The following is a 16,564-nucleotide window of genomic DNA, read 5'->3' as shown; positions in this document are numbered from 1 at the left end:
ATATGGTGTCTTCTCAACCTTTTTGGATGGAACACGATTAAGTGTGTAAGCTGCTGTCAATAGTGCATATCCCCAAAAGGAGTTTGAAAGATCGGCGTGACTCATCATGGATCGGACCATGTCTAACAGGGTTCGATTTCTTCTCTCAGATACACCATTCCATTGGGGTGTTCCAGGAGGAGTAAGTTAGGACACTACTAGAAAAACAGTTATTAGCGTCGGCCACTTTCAGACGCTAACGGTGAAAAAACAGACACTAATATGTGGTTAGCGTCGGTTTAGCGTCGGTGTCGGGCCTTGAATAAAAGTTGCGAAGCTACTGTGTAACGTCGGCTAAAGATACACTGAGGCTACGTAGCCTCGGTGAAACGGAGGCTAACACGGACACTAATGGGACCGACGCTATATTGTTTCAAAACCATGAAAAGTCAATATTATGTTTAGCGTTGGCCTGTCCGACTCTAAAGTCAACAAAAAAAGTCAACATTTTTTGTATGCATCGATCGACTGGCATTGAGGTCAATTTATAAAACTCAAGAAAAGAACAGATAGCGTCCGTGTAACCGACCCTAAAGTCAACATAGAAAAGTCTATAATAATATTTAGCCTTGCATACACCGACTCTAAAGTCAACAAAAAAGGACAATAAAGATGTTTAGAGTCGGGTTGCAACATGACAACCTCACTCGAACAAATTTTTTCAATCCACAATATCATATTTATGGTAAAACATTTGGAAACAATTTTAAACATTCGTGAAAGAAACTACAAAAGTTCTACCCACATTAACTTTCAAAAAACATACACAAAAAGTAATCACATCCGAGATTAATTCGTTCTACTAAAAGTACAAGATCAATCTTCATCTAATGATTGATCATCCAAATCGTCATCATAATGATGAGAATGTGATACAAAAGTTGAAGTGTCAAATTTCTTCATCATAAATTCCTTCCAAGCATTCATCTCCCTCTCCATCCTTTGTGCAGTCTCGGTAGCAGCTTTTGCAGCCTCGGTAGCAGCTCGCATTGCTTCGTTAGCCTCTTGTAATTGGGTCGTTGCAGCCTCGGCAATTTGTTCAGCTCTAATTCTAGCTGCTCTTTCAGCTTCTAATGACATCCCAAACATAGAGTGTTGAGGAGTTTGAGATTGTTGGGTAAAACTTTTTTATCCACGTTTTAGATTAATAGCTAAATCTGCAGCGCCATAAACCCGACCACGGTTACGGCCCCCAGCAGCCTCTGTCCATAGCTGATTTACACGCTCTCCATCTAACACTTGAACAACCTCTCCATTCCCTTCTTCAGTTGGCTGAAGTTCTGCATCAAACTTCTCTTTAAAAGTCTTCTGCATAATAGAAAAAGTAAGGAATACTTAACAGCAAGATAACACAAGCAATTGTATCATTCTTATACAGCTATGCCAATGAAACTCAAAATGGTTATGCCAATGACTCACTCACTCATAGGGTGGTTTGATTTATTCACATGTAAACAAAGGTACAAATTTGATATCTATCTAAGAAAAGAATGAATAATAATAATAGTATTTGTGCGCTGTCTCATGCATTGTCACTATAGCAATCGACACATCCACGTTGTGCTCAGAAATCTAATGGGACTGATAATTATTTTGCCTAAATTGTCACTATAGCAAACAAAGATACACATCACTAGTGTTCATACTCATTCGAGTTACTGAATGTTGCACGTGAAGTTGCTTTTGAATGTGAAGGTGTGCCTAAATTGATTAAAGACGTGGGATGTTCCTTACAAAATAAACCAATTGAAGAATGGAAAGTGTCGTTAGATAATCTTAAACATTCCATGGCCAAATGGCAGATTTTTCTCAGTTTTAGAGGGGGAGATACGCGATACTCTTTTACAGGCTCACTTTATCATAAAAGTACAGTAATTATATACATTAGTTAATATATATCTATCCATATAAAAAATAATATAAAGACATGTAGTCAAGTTATAAAGTAGTAATGTACTAGAATTGATTTTATTGATTGATACTCCAATATTATTTAGTATGAGATGGAGTCAAGTTACACAAATCCATAATTTTAGTCCCTATTTTGAAAAGCAGCAACAACAAACAGTTTATGGGACTTTAAACTGTTTTTCTGTAATAATAGTTAATAAGTAGCACCTGCCTTCCAACCTGCATGTATTGTGAACCGTGATCCCACCCAATTGGACCCAACATTGCTACTCACTTGAAACCTCAATCGGATTTCATTTTCAAACTGATAGCAGGAAGTAGGAATTTCAAACTGATAGCAGGAATTTCAAACTGATATCAAACAGCACAGCAGGAATTTCATTTTCAACAGAACTTTCCTTTTCAAACTGATAGCAGTCCTGACTGTAGAATTACAGCTTTCTATGGTCACTCTAAGCATGTTGATAAACATAGAACTTGTGCTATTATATCTAACTTACATTAGACTATAAAAATGGATAACTAGATCCTTTTTGGAGAGTTTAATTTGAATAAGTCTGCTTCTGAAAAACAAGGGGTAAACATATATATTTTAAAACTACTAATATGTTTAACGATACTATAATTAATATCAACCTCCAAATAAGGTGGAGTCAGAGAGCTAAAAGCTCTTGGTTGATGGAAGGAGATAGAAACTCCAAATACTTCTATCAAAAATCCAGTCAAAGAAAGAGAAGAAACTTTACGAGAACAGCGCCATAAGGAATACATAACAGCTACATAATATGTTTCAAGCATGGATGCAAATATTGATGCAGTAAAATTTACGAGAACTTACATAAGTAGATGTAGCACGACTGTCAACCCATTCACCATTTTTCCTCTTGTGTGTTTTTAAAAATAACTCATCGGGACGCAGATCCCTTTGAAGTTCACGTGACTACAAAAATCAAATAATCCAATAATCAATACAGAATACGAGTAAAACTGTCAAGATATAAAGAATCTTCATAATAATAATAATTTGTTAGGATTTTATTACTTACAAGTTGAAGTGCAACATCAATATGAGCCTTACGGCCTGTGGTGTGGACTGCTCTGCCTCTTGCGGAAGCTCGATTGGTCTTGTTTTGAGAAGACACAGCCAAAAACTCGGTCTTTTGCCAATAAGTTTGAAGTTCAACCCAAGCATCATCACCAATCCATGAAGGTCGAGTCCCTTTTCTCCTCGCCTTCCCCAACATGTCGTTTAATCGTTTTCTTCCTTTTTTTTCAAATGCGCTATAGACAAATGCATGATCGAAAGGATCCCACGAAACCTTCTCCTAAAAATAATTAAAATCACATAATTAATATTAATAACCAATTAGTTACTTTTTTAAATATAATTTGATCAACTTAAGTGACAAAAGTCAATAAATACTTACTCCAAACAACTTAAACCAATCAGCTTTCGTATCAGGATCGAGTGCAGACCAATGATGTATAGGTTTATAAAATTGTTTGCGTATCGCATAATTAATGGCACCAGCAACTTCTTTGGCAGGAACTAGCCTACAAAATACAATAATAAAACTACTAAATTATTAAGAATCATATGGATAGTAATATTCTCAACTTTCTTAACAGGTTATATATATTTTAGACAAAATACAATAATAAAACTACTAAATTATTAAATTATGAGAATATATATGACTTACCCAGTACCAGATGGTTTTATAATAACTTTCCCATTCTCATCTATTGTTGGCACAAGAGGGGTAATAGTTTCTTGACCCACCGCCTCATCCTCATCAGCATCCACATCTTCCTCCTCTGCCAAATTTGAAGGGCTAGCCATTGTTTGAAGGTTTATACTTTGAGGGCCAGCCATTGTTTGATGGCTTAAAGTTGGAGTAGGCATAAAACTGAATTTCTCAGAGGTAGTGGCATGAACAGGTACTACAGTTGGAGCTGGTGTTGGCATCGACGATGCAGCCTGCACAGACGATGCTGCCTGAGCTGGTGTTGGCATCGACGATGCAGCCTGCACGGACGATGCTGCCTGAGCTGGTGTTGGCATCAACGATGCAGCCTGCACACATGATTTTTTAGAAGCTGATGTTGGCATTGATGATGCAACCTGCACGGACGATGCTGCCTGAGTTGGTGTTGGCATCGACGATGCAGCCTGCACAAATGATTTTTTCGAAGCTGATGTCGGCATCGACGATGCAACCCGCACGGACGGTGCTGCCTGAGCTGGTGTTGGTGCCGATGATGCATCCTGCATAGACAATGTTGTTTGAGCAGGTTTCCTAACGATATGCTTCTTGTTAATTATGCAATTTCGTTCTTCTTGAAGTTTTCCTGGTGCTAATACCTTAGCTTTTCCACCTCTTTTAGTCATCTGTTGTCATAAAAATAAAAGGATTAGTCAGTCTCACACTCTTAACATTATCATAACATTATCAAATGCAGTTTCTGATAAAATTAAAAGTAAAAGAAAAGAAACAATGTTGTTTCTGATAACAAGCAGTAAACTCATGTAATCATATGGATCTATTAACAAGCTTTGTGGGATAAGAGTTAGTTTTTCTTTATTACTAGCAGCATACCGTCGGCAGTAAAAGACTAAAAGCAATATAAAAAACAGCAAAACTAGAAAGAGAAACTAGAAAGAAAAGAAAATTTAGTTCTGCTTCACCCTTTTGTTTCTATTTGAACCCTCATTCACGTCACATCACGCTTATCTTCATCACCCTTTAGTAGGATTTGACTGTGGTGAACGAAATAAAACAGGAACAAGCATTAAGCTACACAATTCAAATTCCTTGGAAAAAAAATTATGTGTATTAAACATAGTTTATTAGTCATAATTTTGGATGGACCAAAAAAATCCTAAAGATGTAGGATTGATATTGCCTCAAGAACTGATTCTATCTTAAAACTGTCTTTGGACTCCAAACCTGATTTTAACACTCAAATGTATTGCTCAATTCATTTTCATCGAAACATGAATCACTCCAAATTCAACTAAGGGTATGTTTGACTTCACATTTGGAACACCCAAAATTGATTTTAACATGTTCGGTTGCTCTCATGTAGAACTGATTTTTCTTTCTATAATTGATTCAACTTGAAGCAAATTGTAGCTTTTGAGTGTAAACGTGATTTTTACACAGCTCAACTCACTTTTGCAACAATTTATCTAAAACATACTTTAATCACTTTTAGCCAGAATTACTTTTACAGAATCAATTCAATCAAAATCAATTTTCTTCACGGCAGAACCAAATACACAGACGAACTTTAAACTAAAATTGATTAATTCAAATTAGTGGAAACATACAAACATACCCGTAACCAAAACACAGAGACAAAAGGTTGAATAAACTATTTCTTCAACTGTATTCCATAGCATTTGAGAACGTATGTACATAAAAATTCATGGATAGTAAATTGAATATGGAATCAAATCATGTATATACCGAGAAATAAAAATTAAAAAGGGAATAAGCATGTAGTCCGTTATGTGAGGAATTGAATTGGAACCTGGAGTAATCAGAGAGGGGGGATGAAGAATATGAATCAGAATCGGAAGACTAGCGATGATGCTTGCGACGTCGTTTGGTGTGGGAGTGAGACTTGGTTTTTTTTCGGTTCTTAACGGAGTCCTTGTCGCGGTCTCGGCGATTACGGTGGTGACGCCTGCGACGGTGAGAGGAAGAATCGGAAGAGAGAGAGGAAGAATCAGATTAGGGTTTTCGTTTTGTGAAATGAAATGGAGGGAAAATGAAAAATGACGAGGGAAAAGGAAAGAGGGAAATAAGTTGTCGCGTAATTTTTGGTACGAAATAGAAAATTCCATAGAGTCCGCCAAGCGGACTCTAATTAATAAATAAAATACTTAAACCTTAAATATATATATATATATATATATATATATATATATATATATATATATATATATATATATATATATATATATATATATATTATAGATAAATCAATGGAAAATGTATATGTTATAAGAATAGAGTCGGCTCAGCGGACTCTAAGTAAATAAATACTAATTAAAAAATAATGCTACTAGATAGAGTCGGTATCACCGACTCTAAATAAATTAATTAAACATTCTTCAAATATAAAATAACAAGTAGTGTCGGTTTTGCCGACACTGATAAAAAAATAACTTGTCTTAAAAGTGTACCTAGATAGAGTCCGTTAGTGTAGGCTTAGCCGACACTAATAGTGTCCGTGTCGGTGGCCGACTCTAAACTAGGAGGCTAAAATGACTTATTCTAGTAGTGGGATAGGATCCCACACTCTTTCAGATGGTCATCAAACTCTAGGCTTAAATACTCACCACCTCAATCTGATCGAAGAGTTTTAATATTCTTACCTAGTTGGTTTTGTACTTCATTCTTGAATTGCTTGAACTTTCCAAAGGACTCTGATTTGTGTTTCATTAAATACACATAACCATATCTGCTGAAACCATCAGTGAATGTGATGAAGTACTAAAAACCTCCTCTGGATGGTATGTTTAGTGGTCCACATACATCAGTATGTATGAGGCCCAAAAGATCATTCGCTCTTTCACATTTTCCTGTGAATGGAGACTTTGTCATCTTTCCAATTAAACAAGATCTGCATGTCTCATATGATTCATAATCAAAAGAGTCCGAGAGTCCATCTTCATGGAGTTTGGAAATGCGTTTCTCATTTATGTGGCCTAACCGACAATGCCAAAGGCAAGTTGGATTTAACTCGTTAGGTTTCATCCTTTTAGTATTAATGTTATAAATAGGCATTTCGAGATCAAGGACATATAGTCCATTGCTCATTTGTGCAGTAGCATAGAATATATCATTCAAATAAATTGAGCAACAATTATTCTTTATTATAAATGAAAAACCAAACTTGTCCAAACAAGAAATGGAAATAATATTCCTGCTAATTGCAGGTACATAATAACAGTTCTCTAACTGAATTATTAAACCACTAGGTAAAGTCAATACATAAGTTCCTACGGCTAAAGGAACAACCTTTGCTCCATTGCCAACTCGTAGGTCAACTTCACCTTTTGTCAAATCTCTACTTCCTTTTAGCCCCTGCACATTTGTACAAATATGAGAACCGCATCCAGTATCTAATACCCATGATGCAGAAGTAGATAAATTAATTTCAATAACAAAAATACCTGAAGTTGAAGTCTCTACTCCATTCTTCGTATCTTCCAGGTACTTTGGGCAGTTTCTCTTCTAGTGTCCGGTCTTACCGTAATGGAAGCAGGTGCCTGTCTTTGCTATGCCTCCACTAGGCTTCAAAGCAGCAACAGTGGGTCTGGGTTTGGCAACTTCCTTGCCTTTCCCTTTATCACCCTACTTGGTGGGCCTTTTGTTCTGTCTCTTTCCATTTCCGATCATCAGAATGGACTTCCCTTTTGTCTTCAGATTCTGCTCAACCGTTCTTAACATGGATAGCAGTTCAGGAAGAGATTTGTCCATATCATTCATATTGAAATTTAGGACAAATTGACGGAATCTATCTGGCAACGATTGCAAGATCAAATCAGTCGCAAGTTCCTTTCCGAGGGGAAAACCCAACCTTTCAAGGTTTTCCACATACCCAATCATCTTGAGCACATGGGGACCTACAGGGGCTCCCTCAGCTAACTTGCTTTGAAAAGGGGCTTTTGAAACTTCAAACCTCTCATGCCTTGCTTGCTCTTGATAGAGCATCTTCAAGTGTTCGATCATATCGAACGTTGTCATGTTCTCATGTTGCTTTTGCAATTCTGAGTTCATGGTAGCTAGCATGAGACAAGCAGTTTCATTGGCATCATCGACATGATTCTTATAAGCATATCTTTCTGCCTTAGGTGCAGAACTAGGAGGTTCCTCTTCAGGAACAGGTTTCTCCAAGACATACAACTTTTTATCATGTTTGAGGACAATCCTCAAGTTTCGGTGTCAATCCAGAAAATTTGTCCTAGACAATTTTTCCTTGTCAAGGATTGATCGCAAAATTGTTGTTAGAGGTGTTTGTTGTCGTGGTAATCTACATAAGAATTAATGAAAATATAAATATCAATAACATATTTAATTAGGCCTTTAATTAAGTATGCTCCCACTATTTTACTCAAAACAAATGACCCTCATCACTTGATTCGGAAAATCCCGTTGGAAGACTTTCTAGTGGGTCGAGATCCACATTTCACTTTGTTCTAAGTCCGCGTAGGCGGATTACACAAAACTAGGTTATTTAGGTAGGAACTCCTTCCAATTGTATCTAATACAACTCTCGAAAATTTCAATTAGGTGAATAACTCCTTATTCCAATCCATCATATGGATCATTCCCAACTCTTACTTCTAAACATATATAATCTTATTATAATTTGTTTAGTTAAGTTTGACCCATTGTTTTAGCAATTGGATATTACAATTATCCCATCGCACCTTACTAATATAGAACATGCACCTCGCGTAGGCGAAACCTACATTATCCGATACTAGTCTTGATGAGTGCTAAAACTTGGAAAGCATAAACTTAATATTTAATTTGAGGGAATTGTAATTGTTATGATCTCACCGGCTTATTTATCATATAAATCGTCTCTCACATGCATCAACATTCTTACACATGCATCAACATACATAATGAAACAGTTATAGCCCCTAGCGCAATTGTTCTCCCAAGCCAATGAGAGAATCTAAGCTAACCTAATTACGATATAAGCTTCTCCAAGTAAGATCTTCAAGGTTATCCTCTATTGATATTGAATTCTTCTCTTTCTTCATAACATTGTCCTCCTTTGATATCGAATTCTTCTCTTTCTTCATATCATTACATTACAGAAGAAACTCGTTTTACATACGAGGGATTAAGATGAGAAAAGAAGTTACATTAAAAGATTAAAAGGAGAGGCACGACACGCAGGTCGTATTTAAAAACCCAAAACAAAATAAAGGATAACTAAGGCCATAACTGATCACCACAAGGCAATAATAATAAACACATTATTATTATTATTAATTTTAATTCCTTTAATTAATTAAAACCAAATTAAATTTCGGCGACCGATCACACTATGCAGAGTTAGCCGGAGGTTCCGCTGTGAATGTGACGACCGTCACAAGCTTGTTACGACCGTCACAGGCCCATGACGAACGTCACGCGGCCAAAATAACAGAAACGCCTAGAATTCTGGATCTGTGAATGTGATGAATGTCACAAAGCACGTGACGACCGCCACGTCTAGCTTGTTACGATCGTCACAGGTCCATGACGATCGTCACGCGACCAAAAAACCAGCACTTTGAAACAGTCAGCAGACGTGTTCCAACAAGCCCTCAATTCACAACTCCTTGACGGCACAACCCTTGCACCGTCACTAACCCTAATACGCCAATTTCAGACCGTCAAACACACCTCGATTGTTGATTCAGTATGATTGATCAACAGGTCATTGGTTCACCATACTAATGTCGGATTCCGAAGCAAATGATCATTGATTGCTCAAAGGAAAACAACCATTTAGTGTTTGAATGAACGAAACAAAAACAGTATATCATATATATCGTACTTTGCATTAGGATTACTTATATCATATATAAGTTGATCGGTCTCAATTGCGTAACCTATGGACTATCGATGTATCACTACTTCACCATACTAATGTCGGTTCCAAAGCATAGTCAACATCAATTATCCAACTCGTACACTCATGATGCCAAATTTAATTACTCGTTTAATTAATTGATTCATTATGTCTTTTAATCATATTAATACAGAAAATAAACAGTTATCCGAGTCATGGTTTCGTAAGTGGCTCTGATACCACTGAAGGAGATTTGCGATCCAAAACGCAGCGGAAATTAAAATTTTCTCCTTTATAGATCCTTATGAATGGTAATGATCAGTGATAGAATATTTACCTCTTGTGACGATTGAAACCTTTGGTGCAGATCTCTTGTGACGATCAAAACCTTTGATGCAGATCTACGGAGCGATCACGAACATTGAATGATGACAACGTCTCTACTCAATCCACACGAACGGATTCCTTCAATCTCAGTGCTAGCTGGTACGAATGAAGGCTTTGAGTGGGAGAGAGAGAAAGAGAAAACGAAAATAATGCAAGCGCAATGAATGCTTTTGCACAAGGGTTCTATTTATAGAACCACTTGTGTGGGCTTCAAGCTAAAAAGCCCACTTAAGTGTATTTTGGCCCATATCTTATAATATGCCCAAAATCACTTAAGCGTGTGGTACCTTACCTTATTTCGTATTCTACTTAAGTACACTGTACCTTACGATGTTCTATAATTCACTTAAGTGCATCGTACCTTACGGTGTTCCTTAGTTACTCTATCTCTCATCAATCCGTCCTTTGTGTGTGACCCTATAGGTTTTCGTGACGTTGGCAATTATATTAAATCAGGCATTTAACATAATAAATAGTGAGCGGTATCTAGCAACACATCACTGCTACCCAAGACACGAAAATGTCATGTGATCTGACAAAACCTTCTGTGATAATACTTATGTGCATAATTACCCTTTTGCCCTTATGTCTATATTGAACACAAGGCATAAACCGTGTCATCCTTGTCCAGTTCAATATTAGACCCATAGACATTTATCCTGTTACGCAGGATGGGCAAATTCCATCTAGGTCACTCATGTACCTTAGCATGCTTCGTGGAGTACCCATCAACTGTCTTTATGGTTATCCAGTGACGGACAACGTTTGATCAACAATAAAGCACTCGACTCTACATCTAGGGTCCATAGTGGTTTCAGGTCGAAGAGTGGTATACACCATTATCACCATGAGAATAACTTATGACACTTTGCATAACATTCTATATAGTATTCTCATAGCAGGTCAATCCAGTATAAATATTACTCTTAATATTCATACCTATGTTTAAGACTTGATAACTCCTTATCCATGATCCATGAGATGTGATCATCAGTCTATATACATAATAGTCATAATGCTTTAATGTTATCCCACTTCACAATAAAGCTCGACTACGGATACTTTAAGAATGGTGTCCTTATGTTTAATGTGATCTCATGATCAAGTCACACTTGATACATTAAACGGACTAGCTATTCTAGGGACTTTATTAAACAAACGTAATAAAGAAAAAGCCTTTTATTATTAATAAATAATTCGATACAAGTACCAAAAGTATTAGCCTCTAGGGCTTACACCAACACGAGGACACATCCCATGGATCCTTCAAGAACAGTAAGTGTAAGACCCCAATTTTGGCCCTAAGATCCCTCATGGCCCATATCATATCATATCATGGCCTCAAGGATCATTGCATACCCTAGCTGCCCTCCTAGTGGGTGGGTTATCTTGCGAGTGTGATTTCTTGATCACCAAGCATGTATAGCATTTGTATATCATTGTTTTTCATATGTTTACTAACCAAAAGTACAAAAATATTGTCATCTAACCATGTTGCTTGCAGATGAAGCTAACCAGGTCAAAGCAGTCAAATCAGGCTTTGAGCAATAGATGGTGGCCATTCTTGAAGAATTTGGAAACCATGATCATCCATAAAGAGTTCATATAACTTGTGATATCATTTGGAACCAAGATCTCAATTGGAAGAGGCTTGGAATTCATCAGAACTTGGCCCAGTCAACCAAAAGTCAACAAAAGTCAACTGTGGTCAACTGTGGATTTAATCAGTGATTTGATGATTGGAATTGGTTAGAAAGATCTCATTCATGTCTATATAAACTTCATTTGGCATTTCAAAGACCAAGGTTGAAGGAATTGAAGTCAGACAGACAGTTTCCCAAAATGGCAAGTGGACCTGTAATTTCAGCTGCCCAAAATGGAAAGTTTTTCCCCTCAAGATAATTTCATGATACAAGCTTCAAATCAAAATTTGTCCAACATGAAAGTTGAAGATCTTGTTTTCACAATTCCAAAAAGTCTAAGAACTCAAAAATCCCATGTGTGGTTTGCAAGATATGGCTCAGTGAATTTCAAAAAAGACCCGTAATCAGGAGGCCATAACTTCCACATAGATTGTCCAAATTGCAAGTTCTTTATATGCACAAACTCCATTTAATATGAAATTTCATGGTGCATCATTGGATTTCTTCAAAAGTGGTCAATGCAAAAGGTCAAATTTCAACTGGACTGTTAAATGAACCAGGGGCAAAATCGTCCAACTTGTGAAATAATTGGAATTTTTGAGTGGGGATTTTTGTAACACCTCATAAATGGCATTTGAAAATTGTTGGAATCATCATAACATGGCTAGGCCTCATGGTTTGATATCTAGCTTTTGAAATGGACTTGAAAATGCATGACATTACCATGACATGGTGAATTTGCAAAGTACATGGTCAATAGAGATGGGACTTTTTTCTACACATCATATATGGTATTTTGGACTTGCTTGAATCAAAATTAAACTAATATATGGACTGGTTTAGAGAAAGGGTAAAAAGGCCAAATGCATTACAAAAACTCCATTTTCACTAATCCCATTTTTTTGCTTAATTGTGATTAAGGTTGGATTAAGAGCTTGGTATATAAACATAATTGCTAACAGAAATTAGGAAGTTAATCATAATTCACAAATTCAACAAAAAATCTCAGGAACTCTCTCATTTTTCTCTCACTTTTTCACATTGCATATTGACATTTTTCCAATTTTTCATCAACAATCCTTCAAGATTCATGCTAGTTCTTGGTGAATTCATCATCTATAGTTGCTTTTGAAGTTCTGTTTTCAGGTATTGGATCAAGAAACGTGTAGAATCTCCAACTGTCCAAACCTCATCCTTCAATGGCAATCGGAAATTTCTCCATGATCGCGCACTTGTGAGCTGAAATATCTTCACCGATCATCTTCCTAATGGATATGCTCCATCTGTTTCGTTGAATAACGGCCAAAAAACGCACGAATCGCGCACTGCTCCTCAAGAAGGTTAGGAATCAATTCTCGCCATTCTCAAAATCATTGTGTGGTTATTGTAGAGCCTAGTGTGTAGATCGCGCAGCACTTTATAGAATCGAAAACTGTTAGATATTGAGAGAGAAATCCGTGTTTTAAGCTTTGATGCGAGATCTTCTTTCCATCGATTCGCTCCATATAGGAAGTTCTGGACGGTTTCGCTTTGACATTCGTATTCCACTCGGTTAGATCTTTCCGACGCATATTAATTTGTGCGATTTAGTGGTGAAATGAAGAAAACGAAATTGCAAGGTGATGAACACCTTAGGCCGCGCGAAGAAGAAGAGTTTCTGGAATTTGTTTCTGTTTGATCCATGCTTCTCACGTCCCATTTTCGAATTGTGTTTTGGCGCCGGATCCAGCTAATCGCAAGCCGCCACGTCGTTTAGTTAAGCCATGCGTTTTGGCACTGGCTATAGAGTTCACGGTATTGTCATTTGCTGTAACAGTAGAGTAATTCCATAATTATTTCACTGTACCACTAATTAATTAATCCACATACAAATTAAATAAATTTCAATAATTATTTAGAAACTTCTAAAAAATCATATAATGATCATTAATAATCCAAATAAATCCAGATTTTTTTGTTAATCTTCTTTTTTCTCTACTTTTTAATAGATACAAAAAATAAAATATTGCTTGGTGGAATTTTTAATAAGTATAGAGATGTATATAATGTATGCCATTTTCACATGCTCCACCAATTTAATCATGAAATCACCATACTATATCCAAATTAAATGAAAATTTAGATGTTGATTCTTAACACCTTTCTGGAATTTTTGACATAGGTTTCATAATCTTTGGACTTCTGGTTTTTTATATATGATTTATTGAAATTAAGTATGATAATATGGGACACCTTGTGACATGCTATGTTCCCCTAAATTTTTGCCATGCTTCCCTTTGGCCAATGGCCTTAATTTTTTGCATGTAGCACCATTAACATGTTAGCATTCACTGTGAATTTTTGTGGATTTTTACAATCCATTTCCAATTTGATTAGGAATTTTATCTTCTGCCTATCATTTTTTGGACCTTGTTGGTGACACCTTTGTATATATGTTGCCATATCCGCATACCTTACCCTATGACCATGAAATTTGGTAGAGTAGTTTTTGACATGTTAAGCTATCGTTTGGCTTTGGTCCTACTAATTTCCCATGTACCATCACTGTTTACCATTTAATTGAAGTTGATGCATAGTTTTGGACCTCATTTGATGGTATTTTTATATGCTTTGACATGTCTAATTAATTCCTATAGCTCCTTTTATCCAAATTGCTTGAAAATTGACCTGTAGCTTGTTGAATGTCCTCTGTTTAGGATATAATATTTGTGGAATTTTCCATGCTGTTTTGATATTTTTTGTGATGTGATCTTGCTGATTGCTCATATGTGGTTTAACATTGCTCACTTTGCCTTACATGTTGCATAAAATGAAATGTGTACATAGTTTGGATATGGGACCAATTGGGATCCCTTTGTTATTGAAATAGCTTGACTTTGATCATGAATTGGTTGCTGTTTTAGGATTTTTCCTTCTTTTGGACCCTAGGCTAGTCCTAGTGGTCTTGTCACTTACATTTGAACTTGTCTTTGGCTTTTCAGGTTAAGAAGTTAAGGCTTAAGGATATTGTTTCACATTTGGGATGTTTTGCTTGATACTTGTAAACTAATGTGGTTGTTTTGTAGGATGCATAGCTCATTTGAGCTTTGAGCCTTGTGCCTTGCACATTGTTGTTTGATTGTACATTGTTGATTCTTTGTATTGTTGTTTGATTTTGAATGGGATGCTGATTCTGTTTGATGATTTCAGGTACCCTTTAGTTGCTCAGTTCTCTTAAGAACTTGCATTGCTTTGCTTATAAGCAATTAGCATTGAGGTATTGCACCTTCTTCTTCATGTAGTCTGGAGACCCGGCCCGTTATTTGGCCGGGCAAACTGTCTGAAGTCCTCCTTAAGAGGCATTGCTTGTGTATGTTTATATTTGTCCTAAGCAGGAAAAGTCCTCATTCGAGGCAATTGGTGGATCAAAGAGATAAGTAGCCTATCTCCCACTATTCAGTGAGTCTTCTCCTTGCTCCCATTACATGGTTGTAGCATTGGGATCCATACCCAAGATCCATCGAGTCCAATTGGGGAAAGAGTTCCATCTTTCTGAACTCCCCCACATTCTTATATTTACATGCTCTCTCGGACTTGAGATAGAAGCAATGAGGCACACTCCTCATATCCTTTCATCTGCTTCACCTTAGCCCTTCAATGGCAAGGTTAAGAGCGACACTTACCTATTACAGTGGACTTTCACAGTCAAACCCTTTTGATTGAGCCTCCTTGTTTGGCTATAGAGTGTGCTATCTGATTATTTGTGATTTATTACTCATTTGTATACGATTGCTTGCATGCCTTAATGCATTTACTATCATTCATTGCTCCTTATAGCATGTCCATTATTTCATACCTATGTGATTTGTTTGCTTACCCATTGAGGAACCAGTTATAAGTCCCTGTAAGCTGGCATCTGTTCCCATGACATGGAAGGGGTAGAGTGTAAGACCTCCTTGGTCACTCATACCCATTGCCTAGTGCATTTACTTGTGTATGTGAGGATCCATTATAAGTCCCTGTGATGTGGCATTGGTTTTCCTATGATCATACTGTGGAGGTTAACCTAAGTCCAGATAGATTGGCAGTTGACTTCCCTGTTTTGTTTTTGTTTTATTCTGATGGAGATTAGTATAAGTCCATAGAGTGGCTTCTGATATCCTTACTTGTTTTAGGAGACAGGTATAAGACCATTGAGTGGCATCCAGTATCCGCTTTTATTTACTTTCATCTGTTACCATGTTCATATCATTGCTCATCTGTAGCCTATTCCTAAGGACCCGCTTGAATCATCTTCTATATGATTTCAAGAGGCGGACCCTCCTAAGAAGTTTTACATACACATCATTCCATTCACCCCATTGTGTCCTACCTTCTCATACATGTTTAAAAACTTGAAATAAGTCTTGTGCAAACATTCTCATTCTTTCCAAATTAGAAACTTGGACCTTAAGTCCTTGATTCTCCAAACTTCACTTTTGTAAATACTTCATTTTGAATTGACTTTAATCATACCTTGACCCCACTTTGTAAATAATTCCAAATCAATTAACTTCACCCATTCAAATGATTTTGTGGCTTTGTCCATGTTTGTTAAGTTTTCATACATTAGCTATAGGTTTGATTTACCCTAGTTGGTTGATATTAATCTCACCTATTTGTCCTTAGTAGATGAATCGTAAGTCTTCCTTGCCTATTATAGGGTTAACCCCTCTCTGGCAAGTTGAAGCCTTTTCTCACATGGTGGACTAGTTGTTATAAAAGGTCGAGTTTTCTCCCATGGGTAACGTAAAACCTTAGTGCTATTGTTTTAAAATTGAATCCACTAACTTTTGGAAATTTTTTAGCCGAACTACGGCGTTTTGATCCTTACCTTTGATGGAAGGTACGTAGGCAACGGGTTCATCCGTTCGAACACAAAAATAATTAACATGTACATTCTTTCCTCATCATCCCAATCATGTTTGCACATCACTTATGTCAATAACAAATAAATATTTTCAAACAACAAAGTG

At 36.7% G+C, this 16,564-nt stretch overlaps 1 protein-coding gene across 1 annotated transcript; it reads right to left on the bottom strand.

Annotated features, from left to right (window-relative positions):
• Positions 1 to 1,167: 1,167 nt before the first annotated feature.
• LOC127082225 (uncharacterized) lies at positions 1,168 to 4,342 on the bottom strand. Its single transcript, XM_051022470.1, has 6 exons — positions 3,654 to 4,342; positions 3,378 to 3,504; positions 2,997 to 3,275; positions 2,789 to 2,890; positions 2,225 to 2,281; positions 1,168 to 1,347 (listed from the first exon to the last, which is right to left on the bottom strand). The coding sequence occupies exons 1-6, from the start codon at positions 4,340 to 4,342 to the stop codon at positions 1,168 to 1,170; spliced, it is 1,434 nt and encodes a 477-aa protein (XP_050878427.1).
• Positions 4,343 to 16,564: the final 12,222 nt, after the last annotated feature.

Source organism: Lathyrus oleraceus, chromosome 5 (genome assembly GCF_024323335.1).
Source record: "Lathyrus oleraceus cultivar Zhongwan6 chromosome 5, CAAS_Psat_ZW6_1.0, whole genome shotgun sequence".
Classification (NCBI taxonomy): domain Eukaryota; kingdom Viridiplantae; phylum Streptophyta; class Magnoliopsida; order Fabales; family Fabaceae; genus Lathyrus; species Lathyrus oleraceus.
Note: the sequence above shows the minus strand (reverse complement) of the source record. Positions and strands in the feature narration are given on the sequence as shown.

Coding starts and splice junctions, on each gene's coding strand:
- LOC127082225 (XM_051022470.1), bottom strand. CDS start 4,342: ATGACTAAAAGAGGTGGAAAAGCTAAGGTATTAGCACCAGGAAAACTT. Junction 3,276..3,377: donor ATTGGTTTAAGTTGTTTGGA/GTAAGTATTTAT, acceptor AATTATTTTTAG/GAGAAGGTTTCGTGGGATCC. Junction 1,348..2,224: donor AAATCCGATTGAGGTTTCAA/GTGAGTAGCAAT, acceptor TCTATTATGCAG/AAGACTTTTAAAGAGAAGTT.